This window comes from Pygocentrus nattereri, chromosome 17 (assembly GCF_015220715.1).
Source record: "Pygocentrus nattereri isolate fPygNat1 chromosome 17, fPygNat1.pri, whole genome shotgun sequence".
In the NCBI taxonomy this organism is placed as follows: Eukaryota; Metazoa; Chordata; class Actinopteri; order Characiformes; family Serrasalmidae; genus Pygocentrus; species Pygocentrus nattereri.
The window spans coordinates 808,580-829,247 of NC_051227.1; the positions used below are offsets into that span (position 1 = coordinate 808,580).

At 44.1% G+C, this 20,668-nt stretch overlaps 1 protein-coding gene across 1 annotated transcript; it reads right to left on the bottom strand.

Moving 5' to 3' along the window:
• Positions 1 to 285: 285 nt before the first annotated feature.
• irs1 (insulin receptor substrate 1) lies at positions 286 to 19,683 on the bottom strand. The gene is made up of 2 exons (XM_017719301.2): positions 15,567 to 19,683; positions 286 to 3,303 (listed from the first exon to the last, which is right to left on the bottom strand). The coding sequence occupies exons 1-2, from the start codon at positions 18,856 to 18,858 to the stop codon at positions 3,299 to 3,301; spliced, it is 3,297 nt and encodes a 1,098-aa protein (XP_017574790.2). The 5' UTR covers positions 18,859 to 19,683; the 3' UTR covers positions 286 to 3,298.
• Between the last annotated feature and the right edge of the window lie 985 nt (positions 19,684 to 20,668).

Genomic DNA, 20,668 nt, shown 5'->3' on the forward strand with positions numbered 1-20,668 from the left:
AATTAAGTATAAAACACATTACACATCTCATTTCCATAAATGGTTCTATTATCAATCGAAAGGTTCTTTAGAGAAACAAAGAGGAGATTGTTGTTCCAAATCCAGTTTGCAATGATTTGAATGGGCCTGACTTTCAGGGTTCTGAATGTAAAGTATACGTACATCTCATAGCTAATTTGAGCAGCTCTGGTTCTGTATTCCTGCATTCAAGCATTCTTACCAGAAGCGTCAGACATCAGATGAAAAGAAAAAAGAATAAACAATAAGGCCACGAGACACAAGTTGTTCCAAAAAAGATAAAGTTTTCTACTTTATTACAGAACAAGATTGCAGAAAAAATACCATTCTCCTAAATAAAAGGGGTAGAGGAAGGGAATATACAGCCCTCGCCTCATTGCTGGTGCTTTCTTATTAAAAACACATTTATTCATTCAGTTATGTATGCGTACAATCCATTTGTGTTGTTTACCTACATTGGTACATGTGGCGATCATGTTTGTTCATACATACATTCCTTCAGAACAATCATACAATGATCTGATCCTTTTGAATGATCATTTCACCACGCACCCTTTTAAGACGGTTCATTCATTAAATCTGTCTATTAGCAATTTTTTGTACAATACAATATATACAGTGGAAGACAAGTTAGGTTGTTTGGCCATTTACAGCTTGACAGAGCAATCTGATCAGTCTGGTTCTAGAGAGACACCATTTATTAAAAAACAAAACAAAACACTTTGGCAGCAGGCTCTCAGGTTACCGAGCACCACTGCTGTAGCCTATTGTGTTGTAGGAAAAACACAAATGTACAAAGTTCCCATATCAGGCTACACCTGCACTGGGAAAAGGGTTTTTGTTAGGTAACTGACTTCCGAGTCTTGATAATTAAAACACACCAAACCCTTTACCCAAAGTACTGGATTATACATACTAATATAAGCAATTACTTTGCATCAATAAACAGAAGCTTAAGAACAACAGACAGTTTCAAACATCTGTCAACTGTATCTTAAGCCTCAAGGCCAAAAGAAATGCATAAAACATAATCCATGAAATGTTAAATAGTTCTTAATGCAAAAAAAAACATGAATGGCATAACTATATTCAATAACTTACAGATTGTTCATCAATGTTTTCCCCCATCAGCAGCAAATGTGACACTTTGAGACATTTTTTCGGTATTTTTCTCTTCATTCCTGTTGACATGACCCCAACAATCAAGCCACAGGAAGATATTTTATGCAAAAATAAAATAAAATGAAATCAATTTATTTATTTAAAATAAGACCTAAAAAGGAAAAAAAAACAAAACTAATTTTACTGGCTTCCAAGGTTTAACAGCAATGCACTGTAAATCAGAGACTGGTATTGCCACCTGTAAAACAGACATATTGGTTTTGCTGGCAATGCTGTGCCATAAATAAATAAACTGAAGCACTGCTGAAGACTGCTGGACCAACAGCACGCTAAACTACAGTCAAACCTCTGTACCCATTTAGTAGAAAGAAGAAAGTGTGCTGAACGCTCGGCTGACTCCTCGTGCTTCACAGAACTTTAACAGTACCGTCTGTTCTTTCACAGGTCTCTAATAAAGAGCTTCACCCAACACGCTAACGTAGCTAACGGTGAACGGAGACTAGTAGCCGTGAATCAGCACGACGCTCGTTTTTATTTATCGCTAACCATTTTTGACTCGACTGCCCCTTTAGTGAGTTTGAGCGGATCAAACTGTGGTTTGCATTTTGCTAACAAAAGCCGGTAGCGCTCACTTGGCTAGATGCTACTGCTAACAACTAACTTACATTTATTCAATTAGCATTTTTTGGTTAAGCATTCCGTTACGGTCCGCCTCTTTTGCTAATATTATTAGCAATCGTATGACATCGTTCTGATCAGGTAAGGCCTTGTTCACTTCAAATCCTCGTAGGGGACACACAAAGGTGGCCAAAACATGGCTACACAAAAATCTACACGGAATACATGTAAGCTATGAAACCGTACCTAGTATGGAGACATGATAAGACGATTCAGTACCCAAACAATGGCTCCTCTGAGGTGTCTGGAGACCAAGATATGTACAGCATAAAGAGTGAGATTTACGAGAATTCGGAAATAAGCAATCCATAATGAAATCGGATATGAAAGGGGCAGGGATCACAGTGTGTGTACGTATGTGTTTGGCAGTGTGAGGTCGTTCATGCATCACAGTGCTTCAACACGGAATTTGTGTGTGTGTGTGTGTGTGTGTGTGTGGCTTATCCCCTGAAGTCAGGAACTGGGGGGCCGGTTGAGATCTGGTGTATATGCTCAAGTGCAGAAGCGTTTTGGATATATTGCATCAACACAGACAGAATGGGTACCATCAACAACAAATGACAAAACAACGGCAGAGGCGTTACACCGTAATACACAAACTCGGGCAGCGTCCCTGTACCAAAGCATTGCTGTCCGTTTTCTGACTGCTGTCTACAACCAGCAACATAAATACAGTTTGATTATTAAATACTATCATAGCCATATGTATGGCAGCACCGCTGGTAGCATACTATCATCGTGTACCATCGTTTTACCTTACAGAAACCTGATGTTTTGTAGCAGTCCGTCCACACAGTCGTCATGTTAAAGAGTGATGCATAAGAACTCCCGCTGATGGATGAGGTCTGCATGGTGAAGCCATGGGGACATATGCACAAAGGGTCTCTTTCAGTGAAAGTGCTGATCTAGGATCACCTGGTCATGTGCACAACTGTACTGGTTAAGATATTAAACCTAAGAAGTCACGGTTATCGCCAGCGATAACGAATACATGATTGTGCTGGGAAGGGGAAGAGATATGATTTGAATGGTTTGTGCTGTGCGGACAGTCTTCTTTCGCGTCATGACAAAGCATCCTCTACACTTCATACTTTCAGAACGTTGCTCAGAACTTTTCTCAGATCTTGACGTCAAAGTGAGCAAATGAAAGTCTGAAGTGCAGACGCAGATCCGCCGCAACAGAACACACGATGAATTTAAATACAATTCATTGTGCAACAAGGATTATTAGTGAAAACAGATCCTAGATCAGTCCCTCCACTCTGAGGTGTTTATTCATGCAACTCCCTGGTCCTGAGGGCTGTCGTGAGAACTGCAGTGTGTGAGGTCAGAACATGTGTAAAGAGGTCCAGTTTGTAGGTAACTTGTAACTGAGGTTCCGGGTTACGGCATGGTGCGAGTTGATGGGATTGGTGTAGTGTGCGGGTCCAGTTTATGGCAAGAAGAAAAAGAACCAATCTAATTGATGGAGAGCTGCTTCTTACTCTGGTGGGAGAGAAGAAAAAAGACAAAATTTAGACAAAACATCCAGAGATGCATACAAGAAGAAAAGAATACTAGTTTATTGTGAAACTATGGGACTGCTTCAGCAATTCAATTTGCTTATGATTCTTTAGGAAATACGTCAATAAATCAAGAAATCTCAAATTTCACCCTGTTTTGGGTTGAATATTTCAGCACAATTCCTCAAACCGGACAGAAGGAATTATTTATACAGCAGTAATGAAGTGGCTACATAGTTAATAAAAGTAATATACAAAGGATTTGTCCATTAGAAAATAACCTGTGGCAAAAAAAAATCACGCATGCTTCATAAAATATTCAATTACAATCAATCATAATCAACTCTACCCGCTCAACACAATTAAACACTTGCCAGATAAACAGATAAAACTTCTGCATTCCCCCTTGGAGTCCACATCAACTGACATTTTTCTGTTCTACTGTTTCTTCTCTCCTCCCATCCCATGAGGTAAAGCTGCACAAGCCAAACAGATGAGCTACATGAGTGTGTGCCGTGTCCCAGAACACACTCAAAAACAGACATAGAGAGAAGCTCAAGGTTGATGACATCATCGCATGCATTCGAGTTGACAAACCCCTCGTCCTCCATTCGTAAAACCATCTGCTGTCCTGGCCCAAAGAGCAATTCCCTCTCATGGCTTTCTGAACCGTTAATCCACTCAGACGGACAACAACTTAGACAGACAAAACACACGTGCACACACAGAAATTTCACAGTGTTTTTATTACATAACAGGACTCCCTGACTGTGATTCAGCCGCTAGGAGAAGGACATTCGGAGAAAAGCCGAAATACACCGAGCGTTATCGGCCGTTATTTATAACGACGCACAGAGAATACTTGGACTGAATGCTTCGCAGCATACTCACTTCAGTCCCACCCTGTCTTAGCTTGGCATGCAGGTAAGCAGAAGCCCCCAGTGATGGTGACAGACTGTTTGTGTATTTACGCACGTCTTTCCATGGCTGCTCAAGCCTGATTTGCAGACTGTGTGTTCACTGGACATTTTCTCGGACTGCTGCTTTCTTTGGAATGCAGGTCAGGCATGATCAGAGTGCGAAAGTCGGCGAGAAAGTGACCGTGACAGAGTGTGAGCTTCGAGGTTCAACAGCTTCAGCCTTGAATCGAGCGTTAAGAAATGGATGAAATAATTCCCAACGCTGGACACACGTCACTTTTCCCATAGAGAAAATCACTAAGGATTTGCTTTTGGCCAAAAGTGATCAAACACTTTCTTGTGCAGGTCATCATAGATGCATTTACACAGTTAAAGTAGCAGCATATAGACAGTGACCATGTTGACCGGCTGTGGAACTATTTCAGGGTTTCTAAGAAGGACATTACACAAGCAATTTGTTATCAGTGTTCATGCTGAGTATCAAGAGGGGTCACAATCGACCCCAAACGTCTCCACTACAGGTTTTACACCACTTAAAAACATAACAGCCTGCTTGAAGAGCATAACACAATAAAACAAGAGAAGCAGAAAAGAAAGTCACTCCTAGCACATCAATGTCATCTGTAGCCAGTTATTGAAATGAAAAAAAAAAACAACTTTACAAATGAAAAAGCAAAAGTGTAACAAGTTTTTTTAAGCTTTAGTTTGTTTTTTAAGTTTCTGATTTTGGTTTCCCCCCTGCTTGTCTTGAATTTTGGTTTTGATGCATAGTTGTTAAACTTCCCTACAGCGCTGTCCTACTGCTAAGACTGAATGATATTAGCCTTACTTGAAACACAAGCCTGCCATTTATTCATCTAAGTCTGCTAAAATCTGGATGTGAGCCAGTCTCGTCTCGAGAGCCACTGAGGCACCGAGTGTCCCCCGAGTTGGACAGCAACACAGGACCCAATTCTATTCCATTAAATTTCAGTTTTTTGAGCTTGATATGAAAGACCGAAAACCTTCAAATGATGGAAATGAATCGCAAACTTCACTAAATGACCTAAAAGAGCAAAACCACAGAGCAGTGGTGACAATCAGTCGCACTCATAGCAGAGCGAGGGCTGTAGGAGGATATGGGGCCCTAGGCGCAGGTATCATTAGGCATCATTAGGACTTAAAAGGAGAAGCCACATATTGGTTTATTCTGGTGCAAGTACAGCTGCAGTGGGCCCCACCACGGAGCTACACTCCAACAGCCTCATCTTGGGGCAGAAGAATAAAGAGAAGCCACACATGCTTGCTTCAGGGAGCCTCACGGTGGCCCTCAACAGACATAGGCCTCAACATGAAACCAGAGTTATCAGTGGAGCTCTATGTAATGTGTTTTTGAGCTTGCTTTCAGTTTGAGTCGTGACGACCCATTTGAGCAGAAAGTAGTCTGCACAAACAGGCCACTCTGACTTTTGACTTGATAGCATGTGTGACATGACACACTGGTATAAAAGTAAACAGTGTGACATTATCATAGGCTCAAAAATAGTGAGCAACAACTGCACTATGTCGCTAAAGATAGAAACACCAGCGGAAATATGAAATATGAAGAAGCTACTAGAATAACAATATAAGTTACATTTTTAATGTTGATAATAAGGAAAAATGTGCTGGCATTGTTTTCTGTTATTTCCTCAAATCCCTTCTTAATGAATAATTAATAACTTAAGGGATTTGAGGAAATAACAGAAAAAACAATGGCTTCACAATTTTCATTACTACAGTTATTATTTTATTGTTTTCGTATCGTTGTTAGAACAATATACTGTGGCAAATACCTGAGTTCCAACTGTGGAATTAGAGCTCCGCATTTAACCCGTCCGTGCAGAGAAACACCCACACGCATGCGCCCTAGTGAACACGCACACTAGGGGGCAGTGAGCACACTTGCCCGGAGCGGTGGGCAGCCCTGTCCACAGCGCCCGCGGAGCAATAGGGGTTAGTTGCCTTGCTCAAGGACACCTCAGTCACGGACTGTCAGCCGAGGGGGATCAATAAGGCGATCTTCCGGTCACAGGGCTGGTTCCCTGACCTCCAGCCCACGACTGCCCCTTTAGGTTTTATTCATTTCTGACCCAAAAACGCTACTGTGTCAATATTATGTCAGAATAAAAAAAGGGAGTTTTCTTCTTTCTTCACTTCTTCTGTTTCAAAACAAGGTTTAATGACATTTAACATCTAAATGAACAGGCCACTCAATACACAGAGCACAAACTCAAAGTACATAAACAAATGAAATGTAGTTTCATCTTTTTAGTTCTGGCTCAAAAATGACACTGGAGCAGGTAACATTAGGAAAAGGGTGATGGAGTTGAACTTCCAGGAAGCCCCAGCTCAGTCAGAGTATTAAGTAGGCAGATACTGGGCCCCACTGTGGAGCTGAATGGAGAAAAGAACAAGCCGAGGCCTCAGTACGGAGCCAAAGCAGCAGCGGTTTGAGTGAAACCTCATCTATAAATACAGCAGTGTACGGAGGCAGAGAGCTCATAGCACAGGGCTGAAAAACATGAAAGTCCGCCTCACATCTACGCGGCATGCGCTTTTATAGGACCCACCATTTTTAGAGGCGCGCTCCTCTTTACTTAGAAAACCAGCGAGCTGGAGGAAATTGCAGAGGGTGAAATTAAAAGCTGCCAGGCTGTGCAAACATGGCGTGCGGGAAAAGAAAGGGAAACGCCACTCAAAAGACTGCCCCGCCTCCAAATTCTCACAAAGTGGGAGGTGCTAATAGCAGATGTATGGAATTCTGGGAAGAGTCTCTTTAGAGAAATGGATCGCTTCCCACGGGCATTGGTCAGACAGATATAGGGCTCCTTTAACAAGGTATAAATTCCCATATGCTTTTGTGATATTACAATTACATCAACTTTTTAAGGCAAATATGAAGGAAAGATCATTTTCGTAACTTTACACAACATACGGATTATTTATTATTTATTAATGAAGTAGTCGGTATTTATGCATTATCATCATGCAAACCTGCCGACTAATCAGTGCCGATTCACTGAGAAACCACATTTTAATCAAATATATTTTTAAAAATTTGATTAGAGCAAGCGTGACAGGATTAGTAGAACGTTTTACATCAGTTAATGACGATAAAGTAGTAATGCTTGATGGCCACTTGGACAAGCTGTACACGCTGATCAGGGTTAATAAAAACATATACCCTGTTATAAGAGTGCTATATTGGTCTGACCAATACCACAGAGAAGCAGCTACAAATACCTCCATGTGCATATACACATGCACACAGGAGTAAGATTTCCTGTCCAGTAGCGGCTACAGGCCCATTACAGTGAGTAACTCCATATAAGGGCGTGAGAGAGGAGTGGTGCTCGTCTTCCACAAGCTCAATGGACTAATGTCATTCAGTTAGACATGCATGTTTCTATCTCGCTCTTGCGCACGCACACGCACACACACACACACACACACACCCCAGGACCTGCGAGACATTTTTAGCATGATCACACATACACACTCACTCTGCGGGGGGATAATGTTACAGATGTGTGACCGCAGTGTGTGCTCCTACTGACGTCAACACACAGGTCATATTCACAGAGAGGGAACATTCGGCACTTAGGAAAGTTTAAAGATGCAAACACACACACACACACACACACACACACCCACACACAGCAGACGCACAAATAACTCAAAAAGTCATGATTACAGTAGCTGCTTTCCACCCCATCCACCTCATCCTGAGAAATCAATGTGAGAGCTTCCCATTCTCACCCTCAGTTTAACACGGCTTGCGCATGAAGGCTCAAGGTTTCCAAGAAACATTACACAATGTATTAACGAGGAACTGATCCATCCATGCTGCACCTACAAATGCCTTCTTTTATAGAAACCACAGATATACAGAAACGCAGCTATTCAAATATGCATAGATGAACTCATCTCCGTACTCATATAACTCACTTTGGGTTTCTGACAAACATGTAGCTTTAAAAGAAAAATGAAATGAATTGTGTATTTTCTTATTTTTAGACTGTTTTGACTGAGAGCAGCCTTAAACTGCGGAAAATGCATGCAAGTTGTGTTTGCAGTCACAAGCTGCATGTATTTAAATTAGGATATCTGAAACCATAATAAACATATCCTGTGTAAGAATGTGCTTGTTTAACTAGCTTTCGACTGATCGGGGTGCTTCTCCTGAAAACTACCATAGTTAAATGACGGTCTCTAGCATTTTGAACACTCTCTCACAGTTACCATGGCGGTAGCTCAGCAATTCCTTTGGGAAACGCAGCCCCGCTTGGCAGACCGCTAAAAAAGCGAGTTGCATTCTATCCATTTTCCCACTGATCTAGGAGTGTAGATCACACTGTTTTGGACAGGGACAGGCTATTTTGCAATTTTTTGTTTCAAAATAACATCTGTACATATGTATCTGTGTAGTATATAATTATCTGTCTACTGTTACACTTATATTAACCATAGATGCTTAATTAACTAAACTGAACAAATCCAATTAATGAAAAACACAAAAAAAGACGTGTCAGTCTGACAATAGGAAGGTTCATTTCTGGGGGCCTGTGCAAAACAAAGCCTCTGTATCAGGCAAGGCAGTGTATGTGTGTGATGTGGGAGAGACAGTGTGCCAAATACCATTCCCTTTAGCAAAGGAAAAACTTCCCTCTACCCCACCCCCCCCAAACACACACACACACACACACACACACACACACACACACACACACACACACACACACACACACACACACAACCAGATGTTTTGCCTACTTCAGCAAGTTGAGACACACACACACACACAAAACCCTCTTTGCTCCTCTCATCCTCAAAGGACTAAACTCCGCTGCCTGCTAGTATACTTGACACTCCCTGCCACTCCTCTTATACAGTACACTTCAGTGCATGTGGACAAAAAACAATAACACAACAACAGGGCTACAAAATATATTGTTTCCTTAACACCTACTGGGACGCTGATATTTACAAACATGCAAATGAACCTCTAACAAATCAGTAAATATTTTATCAGGTGTTCTGAGCATCCTAACCAATCAACATGGCCTTTTGGTTTTTTGATGAATCACAGCACTCACACATCCATAACATGCGGTTTTAGTCATAAATCATTTGTTCTGATGGCTCAACCTGATTGGTGGAGAAGCCTTCTATTTGTGATAATAGTGGCTGCAGCTAACTAAGAAAAAGTTTCTTCTTTACTATACAGGTCAGTCGAAAATGGACACATTAGATAACCTGTTAATTAATTAAGAATGTGTGACCTGCAGCACTTTTGTACCGGTCTGAAGAAGAAAGTAACAGCATCAAACTCCAAACCCCTAAGCAAACCTTTTGGTCAGCAGCTGTAAAAAAAACAAACAGAATACATTTGGGCAAACAACACGGGATGCAAAATGCTTTACAGAACGGCTGGAACGTATTGACATTCAGGTTAATCTGGCAAGCACTGAAAAAGATAAGCTGAACCTGATATTGTGACAGTTTTAAGTCTCTATCTTTACAGGCTAACTTACTACTTGTTTACAAAAGTGTTACATAAAAGCAACAGAACACAAAGTTGTGTGTTATCACAAATAACACAACATCGATTATAATGTATTATTTATGACAACACTCCCTCTTTCTGTGAATTTTTATGGCTTAAATGTCACATAAAAGGTTCCCCAATGTGTTGTGAATACAGAGAGTTGTACTGCAAGAGCAATATGTAACAATATAATTGCAATAAGGCTCTTTCTCCGCACTGTGCAGGCCTTAACTTCATCTGGTGATGGTTTATTCAGGGGAATGCATGACTGCTTTTTACTTTAGTTTTTTTTTTTTAAATATGGCATATTGTTGCAAAAATACTGCCAATTTTTCCTCCCTATATCACTCAGCCCTAGTAAAGACTCAGTAATGCTTCTAGCCCAAACTGTGCCACATGCTGGATAGATTTCATGAAGTGACATGAAAGATCACAATGAAGCCTCACAGGTGTGCATATGTCTGAACACAGAGCGCGAAAGGACTAAGTGATGGGGCGCAACACGCCACGCTGCTGCGAGTTACTGGGAGAAAACAGAGAGGGAGAGAAACGTCGCAGACATGCCTGAGCGGACACACTCGAGAGAAAGTTTCCACTGCCGCTGCTGTGACCTCAGTGATGAAGGCACACATGCACACACACGCACACACAGCACTGCGGCACCCCCTTTCATTGCTTCTCGCCATCACACAAATCTTAAATCGATGCAAGCAGCTGTCTAGAATGCTATTTACAGTTTAAAAAGAAAACACACACAAATGCAAACAAGGAATTCTCAAAGCGCCAAGCTAGTTTACTGTGGCTTCATCTGGAACTTCTCCATGAGAGAGTGAGTAAGGAGAGAGAGAGAGAGAGAGAGAGCAACAGAGAGTGCAAAAGAGAGAGAGAGCGCGAGGTGAAACGAGGACACAGTGATGAGAGATCCAAGTGGGCCGTGAGGAACTCATCCAGACCAGTGGAGCAGGGCGGAGTGGAAACGCAGTGCCGCGCTCGCTCTCTCTCTCTCTCTCTCTCTCTCTCTCTCTCTCTCTCTCTCTCTCTCTCTCTCTCTCCCTCTCTCTCTCTCTCACACACACAGACAGACAGACACACACACAAATCAAACGAATGCGCGGAGATCAAACCAACACCGAAGTGTCCAGAGATCAAAAGCAAATACATCTGCACAGAAACACTCAATATACTCACAAACAACCTCCCACAGCAATCTTCAGTTAGTGGGGGCACATCGTGTGCCATCAAGGGCAGAAGACAACAGCTGTTCTATTGATAGAAACGTTCCATTCCTCTTTTCATAACTCTATCCTGTCACACTGTTCCTTTCTCAGGAAGCCAGGACCCATACCTGTGCACCAACTCGCTCTAAAGTCAACACCACTGCAAAATATTCTGCTGTTTCTCATCTACCTCTCGTTCATGATTTACCACATGTGGCAGTATTGTGACAACTGTGAGTAAAATTGGCTTCTGTTATGTCTTGTTAGCGCCAGAACATTCGGCTAAAGAAATCCTCCTGAAACGCTTAAGTGTTCTTTCACGTAACCACGTAAAAGTAGTCATTTACAAGTAAACAGGCCGTAATGCAGATGGAGCTAAACTGCTGTAGTCTGAATAGGCAGACATGCAGCGTGTCAATGTGTTGGCTCTTATGGCCTCACAGGAGCAATGAATTCAAAATGCAGCTTGGTTTCCATCTATGAACCATATGGATTGGGTGGTGAAGATATCGTGTTTACATATTACGACAAACTTCATTATTAAAAAAATACATTTAAAAAAGGTTTCTCCATGATACAGGGCCTTCAAACGTGGGTCAAATCTGCACGAGTCCTTCAGTGAAGTCATAACTATCTGAAGTGACACAGAAGGGGAAGAAGAGATGAGCCATTACTGAATTACGTTTAATCTAAAGACTTTGATGTAATGTAGAATCGCTGTACTTTGTAGTTATGCTTAATTAGACCCCTTTTATTACTCCATCTCTGCCTCTCAAGCCCACAACAGTGTAAAGTTTGTGTACAGATTTGACCAGTCACTCCCTGTGCTTTCACAAGCTGCTGTAAAACAGGCACAAAGACTTGTTACATGCCTGGCCTTCTCAATTCACACACATTCCAGACCATGAAAGAGCTCAACAGAGGTGCTCGCCTTCAGTCCCAACGCGGAGGAACCAAATATGCGCACCACCTCATATACCTGCACACATATACACTCGAGCACACCTCACAGTAGAGGAAACATAAAAAGAACCAAATCACCACAATTGATTCTTTAGGAAATGATTCACTGCAATCTCAAATTTAACCACGATTCAATTGAATTATTTTGGTACAATCAATATACTAAATTTACAAATGTGACAAAATAGAACTCTTCATAAACCAACGTATTATTTTTGCATATCTACATTTGAAAACGACCCACGAATTTCATTAAGGGGAACAAACAAAACAAAATGCAGCTATCTGACAATTTATCAGCAGATCAATGTATAGTCACACCCTTACAACAACTCCCTGTAATTCTCAAACGAATGAAAACATCCACCTCGTTATATTTCTAGCTAAGACAAAGTTCACTTCAGTCCACTTATTCAATCCTCTGACTCCTTTCACGTGATTTAAAAGGGAGAGATGGCGAGAAGAAGAAAAGAAAAACAGGAGAAAACAGGAGGAGTGCGCGCAACAATGAGACCCCAGCACGGTGGGCTAAAGTGGGCAGGGCCAGCCGTCGTCTCACACTGACACGGCCCACCAAAGAACTCTCTCACCCCGCCCCACCCCACAGCCAACCAATCGGAGCACAGCTCTCTGTCGCTCCCGGCGCCTCAGACCGTGGCCCCTTAATCCACTGTGACATGAGAAGAAAGCGCTGCGGCGACAGGGTAACCATGGAGACCGGCGGCGCAGGCAACCGGCCACACGGGAGCATGCCATGCACGGGACAGACGCCAAACACAGCCAATGACACTGAACACAGGGGACTGCATCCTGCAGCAATTAAACTGAACACACACACACACACACACACACACACACACACACACACACACACACAAAGGCAGCCAACGAAACTGGAAGATAAAGACAAAATTCTCACTCACACACAGAGAAAGTAATAAACTTCAACAGCCAGTGTGATTAGTGTGCCAACACAATACTGAACTGATGTATACAAACAACTGAATTAGGCTAATTATCCAATTACCCGTACTCACAGAGTAAAGAGATGCTAAAAATAAACCACCTACACATGTCTATAGGTTAATGCTGGACTAAGCTTTTGTTTCATTAGGAGTATTACTCAACAGGCTACAATAACAAGTGCTATTACATCCATCAGGCAGTCATGAAAGTCATCATTTTGCGAAGTGGATTTAATAAGAGCTATGCAGGGCTGTTTATTGAACATTTTGGGCTCCAATTCCATTTTATAAGGATAAATTAAAAATAAGTTATTGAACGTGGTCAGGAAAAAAGTTTAATGAATGCTCAGGTAAACACAACAGAACTACAGCTCGATACAAATAAAATCATTAAGAGATACCTTCACATATTACTGTCTGTTATTATTATAGTTGGCACAAAGACTAGTAAAAAAAAAACTGAGAAAAACAAAAACAAAAAACAAAACAACATATGTGGGGCACCTGACAGCTCGAGGGCATAAAGCAAAGGCTTATACCATTTAGAATAAGAATTAGAATAAGTTTTAGGACCCCAGGATTTTTAAAATAAATTTTTTACACATTTGATGGTTACTGCCTTGGAGGACGCAGTATAAAGAAAGCCATATACAAACTTGAGGCATCTGTGAGTATCTATGTCAGAGAAAAGGGAAAAATGATGCTCGATACTGTAACCTCATCACTTGGAATGGGCGGGGTTTTCTCGCGTCATGCCCTGACCCCACCCACCAGTAAACTCTGTCACCTCATCTAGGCCTAGATGCAGATGAGGGAAAGATAGAGAGCTAGCTCATGTGTGAGTTAGAGGTCAGCTGTATGAGCAACACACAATGTTCACTGCCTCCATGTACCAAACACCTCTGAGCTCTTCACTTCATAAGGGGAGGGAGGTCTTCAGAGGCGCACGCACGTTTTAAAAAATTAGGTTACACAACACTGAAGCCCTTGTGCCCCCACTTTCCTCCCAAGTTCAATGCCTATACACGAGTCAATGTATGCACACATGAATACACACATTAGAGAAGACTTTTAGGTTATTGGTTCCTCCAGCTGAAACAGGAGCTGCCAGGATCATGACTGCATTTGAACTACTATGTGCTTCCAATGAACAAAGAACATGCTTTGATGATTAGTGTCAAGGCAATAACAAAAAACATATCCTGTATTTTAGCTATTACTAATTAATAATGTGCTAAAAATAACTCACTGTCTTTGGCCTATTACTTCTATTCAATCACGTTCATCTTTTCTGTGTAGAAAAGACTCATGTCCAGGTCAGTGAGGTGGCCCCTTTATCTGAGACGTTTTGCCATTTCTCTTGTTATGGTTACGACAAATGGGCCGTCACGGGCTGGAGGTCAGGGAACCAGCCTTGTCACTGGAGAGTCGCCGGTTCGATCCCCAGAGCTGACAGCACGTGACGGATGGGTCCTTGAGCAAGGCACCTAACCCACAACTGCTCCCCAGGTGCCTCGGATAGGGCTGCTCACTGCCCCTAGTGTGTGTGTGGTGTTTCACTTCACGGTTGGGTTAAATGCGGAGGGTGAAATTTCCCCGTTGTTGGACTAATAAGGGTCAGTTAAAAAAAAAAAAGGTTTGGGTCCAGGAAATAGGTGCAAAATCCCTGTCAAACTGTTTGATTCCAGCTAAAGAAGCAGGAAGAAATATACTGCAAATGATCTCATCATCAGTTTTCACTAAGAGGCTAAGAATCCAGTATTTAATTGTATTTATAATTCTACCCGTAACAGCAGTATGAGGAAAGTCTACACTATACTGCCTAGTGGTGAAGTTTAAAACTAGGAGCTAAAATTCGTGGCCATGGGGCACTGCAGAAAATCCCTAACCCTGACAATTCAAATTTACATGAAGTGATGCAAAGAGAGACATTAGTACATGAAAGTGCTGCTGACACATTAAGCCAAGTGCAACTACTTAGTGAGAATTCTTTGAGGAAGAGATCACACGAGGGTCCTGCCCTCAACAGCGCTTTGTCCTCTCAACTCATTCACAAAAAATAGGGATATTAACCAACTGCTGTATAAACACAACCAGGTCAGCATTCATGGTTGAGTCACTCACTAACTAAACCTCTCACTCCATGCCTTTCAAGAGCAAAACTCCTGCATAAAGGATAACAAGTTGTACTTGAGCTGCTTGGTGACTCAGAAGTGCTTAAATGTGCTTGTATTCTTTGCTGTGGTATGAACAAGTGTAGGCACGCCAACCCTACTGTACCCCATTCACATATATGTTCATTTATCAGCCTGCAGTGTCAGGCTGAGGGGACTGAGGGCTGCATAAAATAAGCCCTTCCCCAGCCTACCCTACCCTCAGCTTCAGGACAGGGATTTTCCACTGAAAGCTCAAACTTCACACATGACTTGAGGCTGGCTTATAAACAATAACATAATATGCACGTTCATTAGTGAATCCTGTGAAAAATTCTTTTGACTTACTCACTACCCAACAATGGTTACATATGCTCTCACAAAATGAAAAAATATTTTAAAAGACATCACAAGACATCTACAGACACACACAGGAAACAGACACTAGCTGAAGCTTACCTTCTCTATGAGAAAGGTTTCCTCTAGTCTCATCAGCTTTCTGGAAGCTTATACTAGCATAGGCGCGGAGTTCCTCTGCCCCTCCTGTCGCTTCCAGCTCCGCCTGCCGGGCCTGGAACAAGCTCCAGTCTGGAACAGGCTGCTCTCGGTTGTGTGCCAGATCCAGATCAATGTAGTTTAGCCCATTCTGGTTCTGATGGGCCAAGCTGGCAGCTGTTAGCGTTTCTCTCCGTCCAGTGGATGCGCTGGCAGCTGGAGAAGCAGCAGCAGCAACCTCAGCAGGCTTCAGCCAAACATTCTCAAAGGAGGCAGAGCTATGGCGTTTGACGTCTTCCGATTGAAAGCCCGCTGCAGTGCCTACAGCTCCTCTGGTCGGTGTGGAGGAGAACGTCTCAGAGCTATGCCGTCTCCTGCCTTGAGGGTCGGCCCGGATCACTTTGGCACCCTGGTCTCGCGCAGGAGTGGAATTCACCCGAGTGAATGCACTGAGACCCGTCAGAGGACCAATAAGAACAGGCCTACCTGGGCCACCACGCAGCGTTGCGATGTCATCATTGGGTGAATCGGAGCAAAGAGGGACTTCAGAGTCTGGTAAGGAAGCATTCATGAGCATCATCTGGGAATTGGTATAGGCTGTACAAGAGGCACCTAACTGCATGCTGATGTAGTCACGTTCACAAATGCTTTCACAAGGCAGAGGGTGGGAGGAGGCAGAGGTCTCTGATGGAGTAATGATTGCGTAGTCAGAAGAGGAAGAGGCCATCGGTATTCTAGAGTCTGAGAGCAATCTTCGTGAACCCAGCTGCATGTTCATGTAGTCGGAGGATGGCGGTTCTGACAGGACATCAGCTCCATTGCCAGTAAATACCGGTGAAAACAGGGAAGCCAAGCTTGCTGAAAATGCCTTGTCATCAAACTCAATGTTGACATACTCTCCAGGGCTTTTGGGCTCAGGTGGGAATGGGCTTTCCCGCATTCGAGGAAGAGTACTGGCTTTGTTAGCATCCAGTGATAGCCTTGTTGGTCGTGCCAGTCTAGAGTCGACTTCTGATCTTTTGGGCCTGACAGCAGGTGGATGAGAGTTGCACTGACCACCTAGGCTGTCGCTGCTTGCTGAGGAGGAGGAGGAGTCTGCGCAAACCAGGCGACTAGCGCCCTGTGACATGCGTAAAGGACTCTGGTCCTGCTTCTTGTTGGTGTGTTTGAAAGAGCGGGGCAAGGAGAAGTAGGCATATGCAGGCCTGGATGGCTCATCTACAGGGTTGAAGTAGCAGTCTGGTGGAGTTCCGGTGGTTGAGCAGCTAGCGGGAGACATGTTTATGTAGTCTCCACATGATGATACTTTCCCCTCTGTGCTCTCAACTGAAAGCTTAGGGTTGACACCATTGGTCCAAATCTTGCCGTAGTTCGTCGAAACATCTGGTGAACAGCTACCACTCGGTGACATCATCATGTAGCCATTGGAGTCTACTCTTGAGTGCTGTCGTGGGTTGATAATCTGTTGCGGAGCTGAGACACTTTTCGGGCTCATAGGCATGTAATCACCACTCTTTCCTGTTACCACAGAGGGGGCTACACCTGGCGACATTGGCATGTACCCGTCATCCTTGTGACTCAACCCACTGCTGCCCTCTGTTGGTGGCATTTCCAAACCTTCTTCTGGATACAAGCGGGCGGGCATGAATGAGTTTCTATACGTAGATGAAGATGACGACGCTGATCGACTATTAGAATATGCTGGTGTCATGACCGTGTATTCATCCAGTGAAGCAGCAGGCGACTGCGAAGGTGTTTTCTGGTGGCACAAGGTAGGGGGTGATGTTCCAGAAGAATGAGTTCTTTTCCTGAAACATTTTTCCAACTCTGGCTCATCCAGGCGAGATGGCGTACCTCTGGATTGACTCTGTGACTGGCTCCCATTACTAGTTAGCGAGCCGGGTTTGGCCATGCAAATGTAGTTATTGAGTTCCTCCTCTTTGGCTGGAGGCGTATGTCCAAGTGAGTCAGGGGTTACGCTGCGGAAAGAGCTCCGGAAATCACATGGACTAGATCCATATTCGTCAGAGGAGATGAAGCCCCCATCACTAGGTGAACCTGAGATCGAGGCACTGGAGCGCCGAGGGAAGAGGCAGTCGGACGTAGATCCATGTCCGCTGGTGCTGCTGGAGGAGAGGCTGACTGGGCTGATGGCTGAAGGGGAGCATCGTGATGAGGGCATGGGGATGGACCTGCTATGGTTCAATGGAGGATGCAGCCTGGACCCTCCTCTGTGCCTTTGAGACTGAGGTCGCACTGCGCTAGGGCTTCCAGGGCTCCCGTCTACAGACGCAGGCCTCGACATGGTTCCCTCTCCATCACTGGATGCTCTCACTCTGAACGAATGGCTATGTTTGCCCATGCCTGCAGGAGATGTGGCGGTCACACTTTCAGCCCTAGAGCGCCTTCCCAATCCAACCTGGCTCGGGGGAGGGTTGTTGTGGTGATGCCTCGTCCTAACTGGCACTGAAATGGGGTTGGAGCAGTTTGAGGAGGACTGGCTTTTGCTACGGGGTCGAAACTCTTCACTCATAGCCTTCATGGCTTCTAAAATCGTTTCGTGCATGTTCTGAGCCACGACGGAGTCATCCACCTGCATCCAGAATTCGCCTGGCCCGGTCACCGCCGACCTCCCAACTTCTATGAAGAAGAAATTTTCAGAGTGGCCACATCGTCGAATATTCATTAACTGCAGCACTACTGCTGCTGCATCAGAATTCAGCTTCACAAAGCCTAAAGTCTTATTGGTCAGACACAGCCTGTAAACCCCAGTCAGGTTTTTCGTCTGCCCAAGTCCCTTTGGTTTCAGTATAACTTGCCACACCTCTTTGAAGGCAGGACCCGGTGTAGTTTCGCCATAACTGTCCTCCCCAATTCCGTTGCTCCCGGCGTTTTCGTGGACCTTACCTCTGTTATGAAGGTCTACCAGGACCTGATACCACGCGTCCTGCTCCAGCTCGCTGTCTGCAGCGATGGCGAAGTACTCGTCCTTGGTGTAAAGGGCGACAAGGTATTTGTTTTTGGAATCCGCTCTTTTGTTTATGTTGAAGCAGCTCTCGAGTGGAACTGACCTTTTCGGAGCCCCAGACTTGTGTCTCCATTTCTTCTCGTTCTCGTAGTACTCCAGCCTGGAAGGTCCAGCCGCGCTCGCAGCCCGCAGGACAAAAAACCTTTTGTGCATGCTTTTGGGTTTCCTTAAATAACCCACCTTTCTCACGTCCGAGAAACAGCCCTGCTCCGCAGAAGGACTTGCCATTGTAAAAATAAAGCTTTGCCTCGAACACTTTAACGAGAAGGAAGAACTAGCTGAGCGAAAACAGCACACTTTCCATCGAGCCAACGCGCTCGCGCTCGCGCCTTGCTTTTATTTATTCCTTATTATTAAAGCCAGCGCTTCGGTTGAGCTACCCAGCTAGCAGCCCGTACCAAAACAGGACCCGTCGGCGTCGACAGCTTCCTCGGTAACGTTACAGGTCCGGTTTCCGCAGCTCGGTGCCTTTTTCATCCTAAATGACTTTAAATAATCCATTACGTAACTTTCTGACACGTCTAAGCGGAGCCAGCACGGAAAGGTCGCTGGTGTGGAGAAAAAGAAAGAAAGAAAAGAAAAAGCTCCCCTCTTCAGTCCGGAGTCCCGAATGCGCTGTGAAAACAAGCCCCTTCAGCGAACGACCCCATTTAGCCTGGCGAGCCCGTGCGGCTCGCTCGCTCGCTCACAGCCCTGGAGTGCAGACCGGAGGAACGGAGCGGGCGGTAAAAGTGGGGCTTCCGCGCGCTCCACGCGTCCGGGCGGTACCGAAAAGTCTCGGTCCAGTTATAGTCCGAGTTAGTTCCCTTACTTCGTCCGGAAAACCAACACACACCAGAACCCGGGGTCCCGACACAGCGCGCGCGCGTGCGTTTGTATGGGGAGGCGGTAGCGATCTCCGCGAGCCGAGTCCAGCTCCACGGAGGAGGCTGCTGGACACGTGACGTTTCGATGCGTGGCCAGTTCAAAGGGGAGCTGCAGCCTAGCCTGTTACAATGCAAACCAAAGGCCCGCCCATTCGAGCGCGGAGCAAGGCCTCTGCGCGATCCCATTGGACACGAGCCACGTCAATCATCCCGGAAAGGCGAGGAAAACAAAAAGTTTCGAAGTTGTAAAATAAACAAGTAAATAAATAAATAAACAAGTGAATGAAAAGAAAAAACAAACAAACGGCTTGTGTTTATTTATTTATTTATTTATTTATTTTAAATAAATAACTATTTATAACCACGAATACAGTAAAGCTCAACACAGCACATGAAAAAAAAAAAAAAAACAAGAAGAAAGAAACAATGAAACAAACAAAAAGGAGTCGGGATTTCAATAAAACTGCAGCTCTTCAACACAATTTCCAAAAGGTCTAGTTTTCTGCAGACGCGCGGTGACACAGATCTGCGTGGACACGTGTAAGTCATGTGTGTGGCATTTCTCAGATGGTGGATATGAGATGTGGTTGTCATTAGGATCGTGTTATTACATTGTTATACGTGGCTCGTCAGGGTTAAATGAATGGTCATCAAACAGTAAGGCTTTAAGGGGAACTTTTAACCAGGCTTTCTTTTCCAGTCTAGGGAGACATCAACCCAAAAATAGTCAGAAGATATACAACAGAGAAATAAATGTGCAATGGATTCTGTAGTAAGTAAAAAAAAACACACACACAAACAAAAAAAAACACACACATGCGTCACTCACACAGAAAAAGAGTGGGCGCTGTTTGGGCTGCAGGTCTTAGAGGCTGCGCTTCCAGAGGTGTGGCCAAGAAGTGCAGCGCCCCTCCTGGAGTCATTATACTTCTCTCTTAGGTAATCAAGTGAAGAGATTACTGCTAGTCCAATTCCAAGAAGCGACGGAGTCAACCTAACCTAACCTAACCCTCACCTCGCAGATCACAGGCCGGGCGACTCACTGAGCCGCTATGATCTCTTGGCGAAACCAAGTGGACAGGCGCGCAGAGAGCGCGTGCGCTTCTCTTCTCTTTTAAAATGAAAAGTAACGTGGTATTAAAGTCGTGAGTAGGTGGCTTTGTTTGGGGTCC

What these genes read in the sequence shown, in the direction of transcription:
- irs1 (XM_017719301.2), bottom strand. Translation starts at nt 18,858, where the DNA reads ATGGCAAGTCCTTCTGCGGAGCAGGGCTGTTTCTCGGACGTGAGAAAG.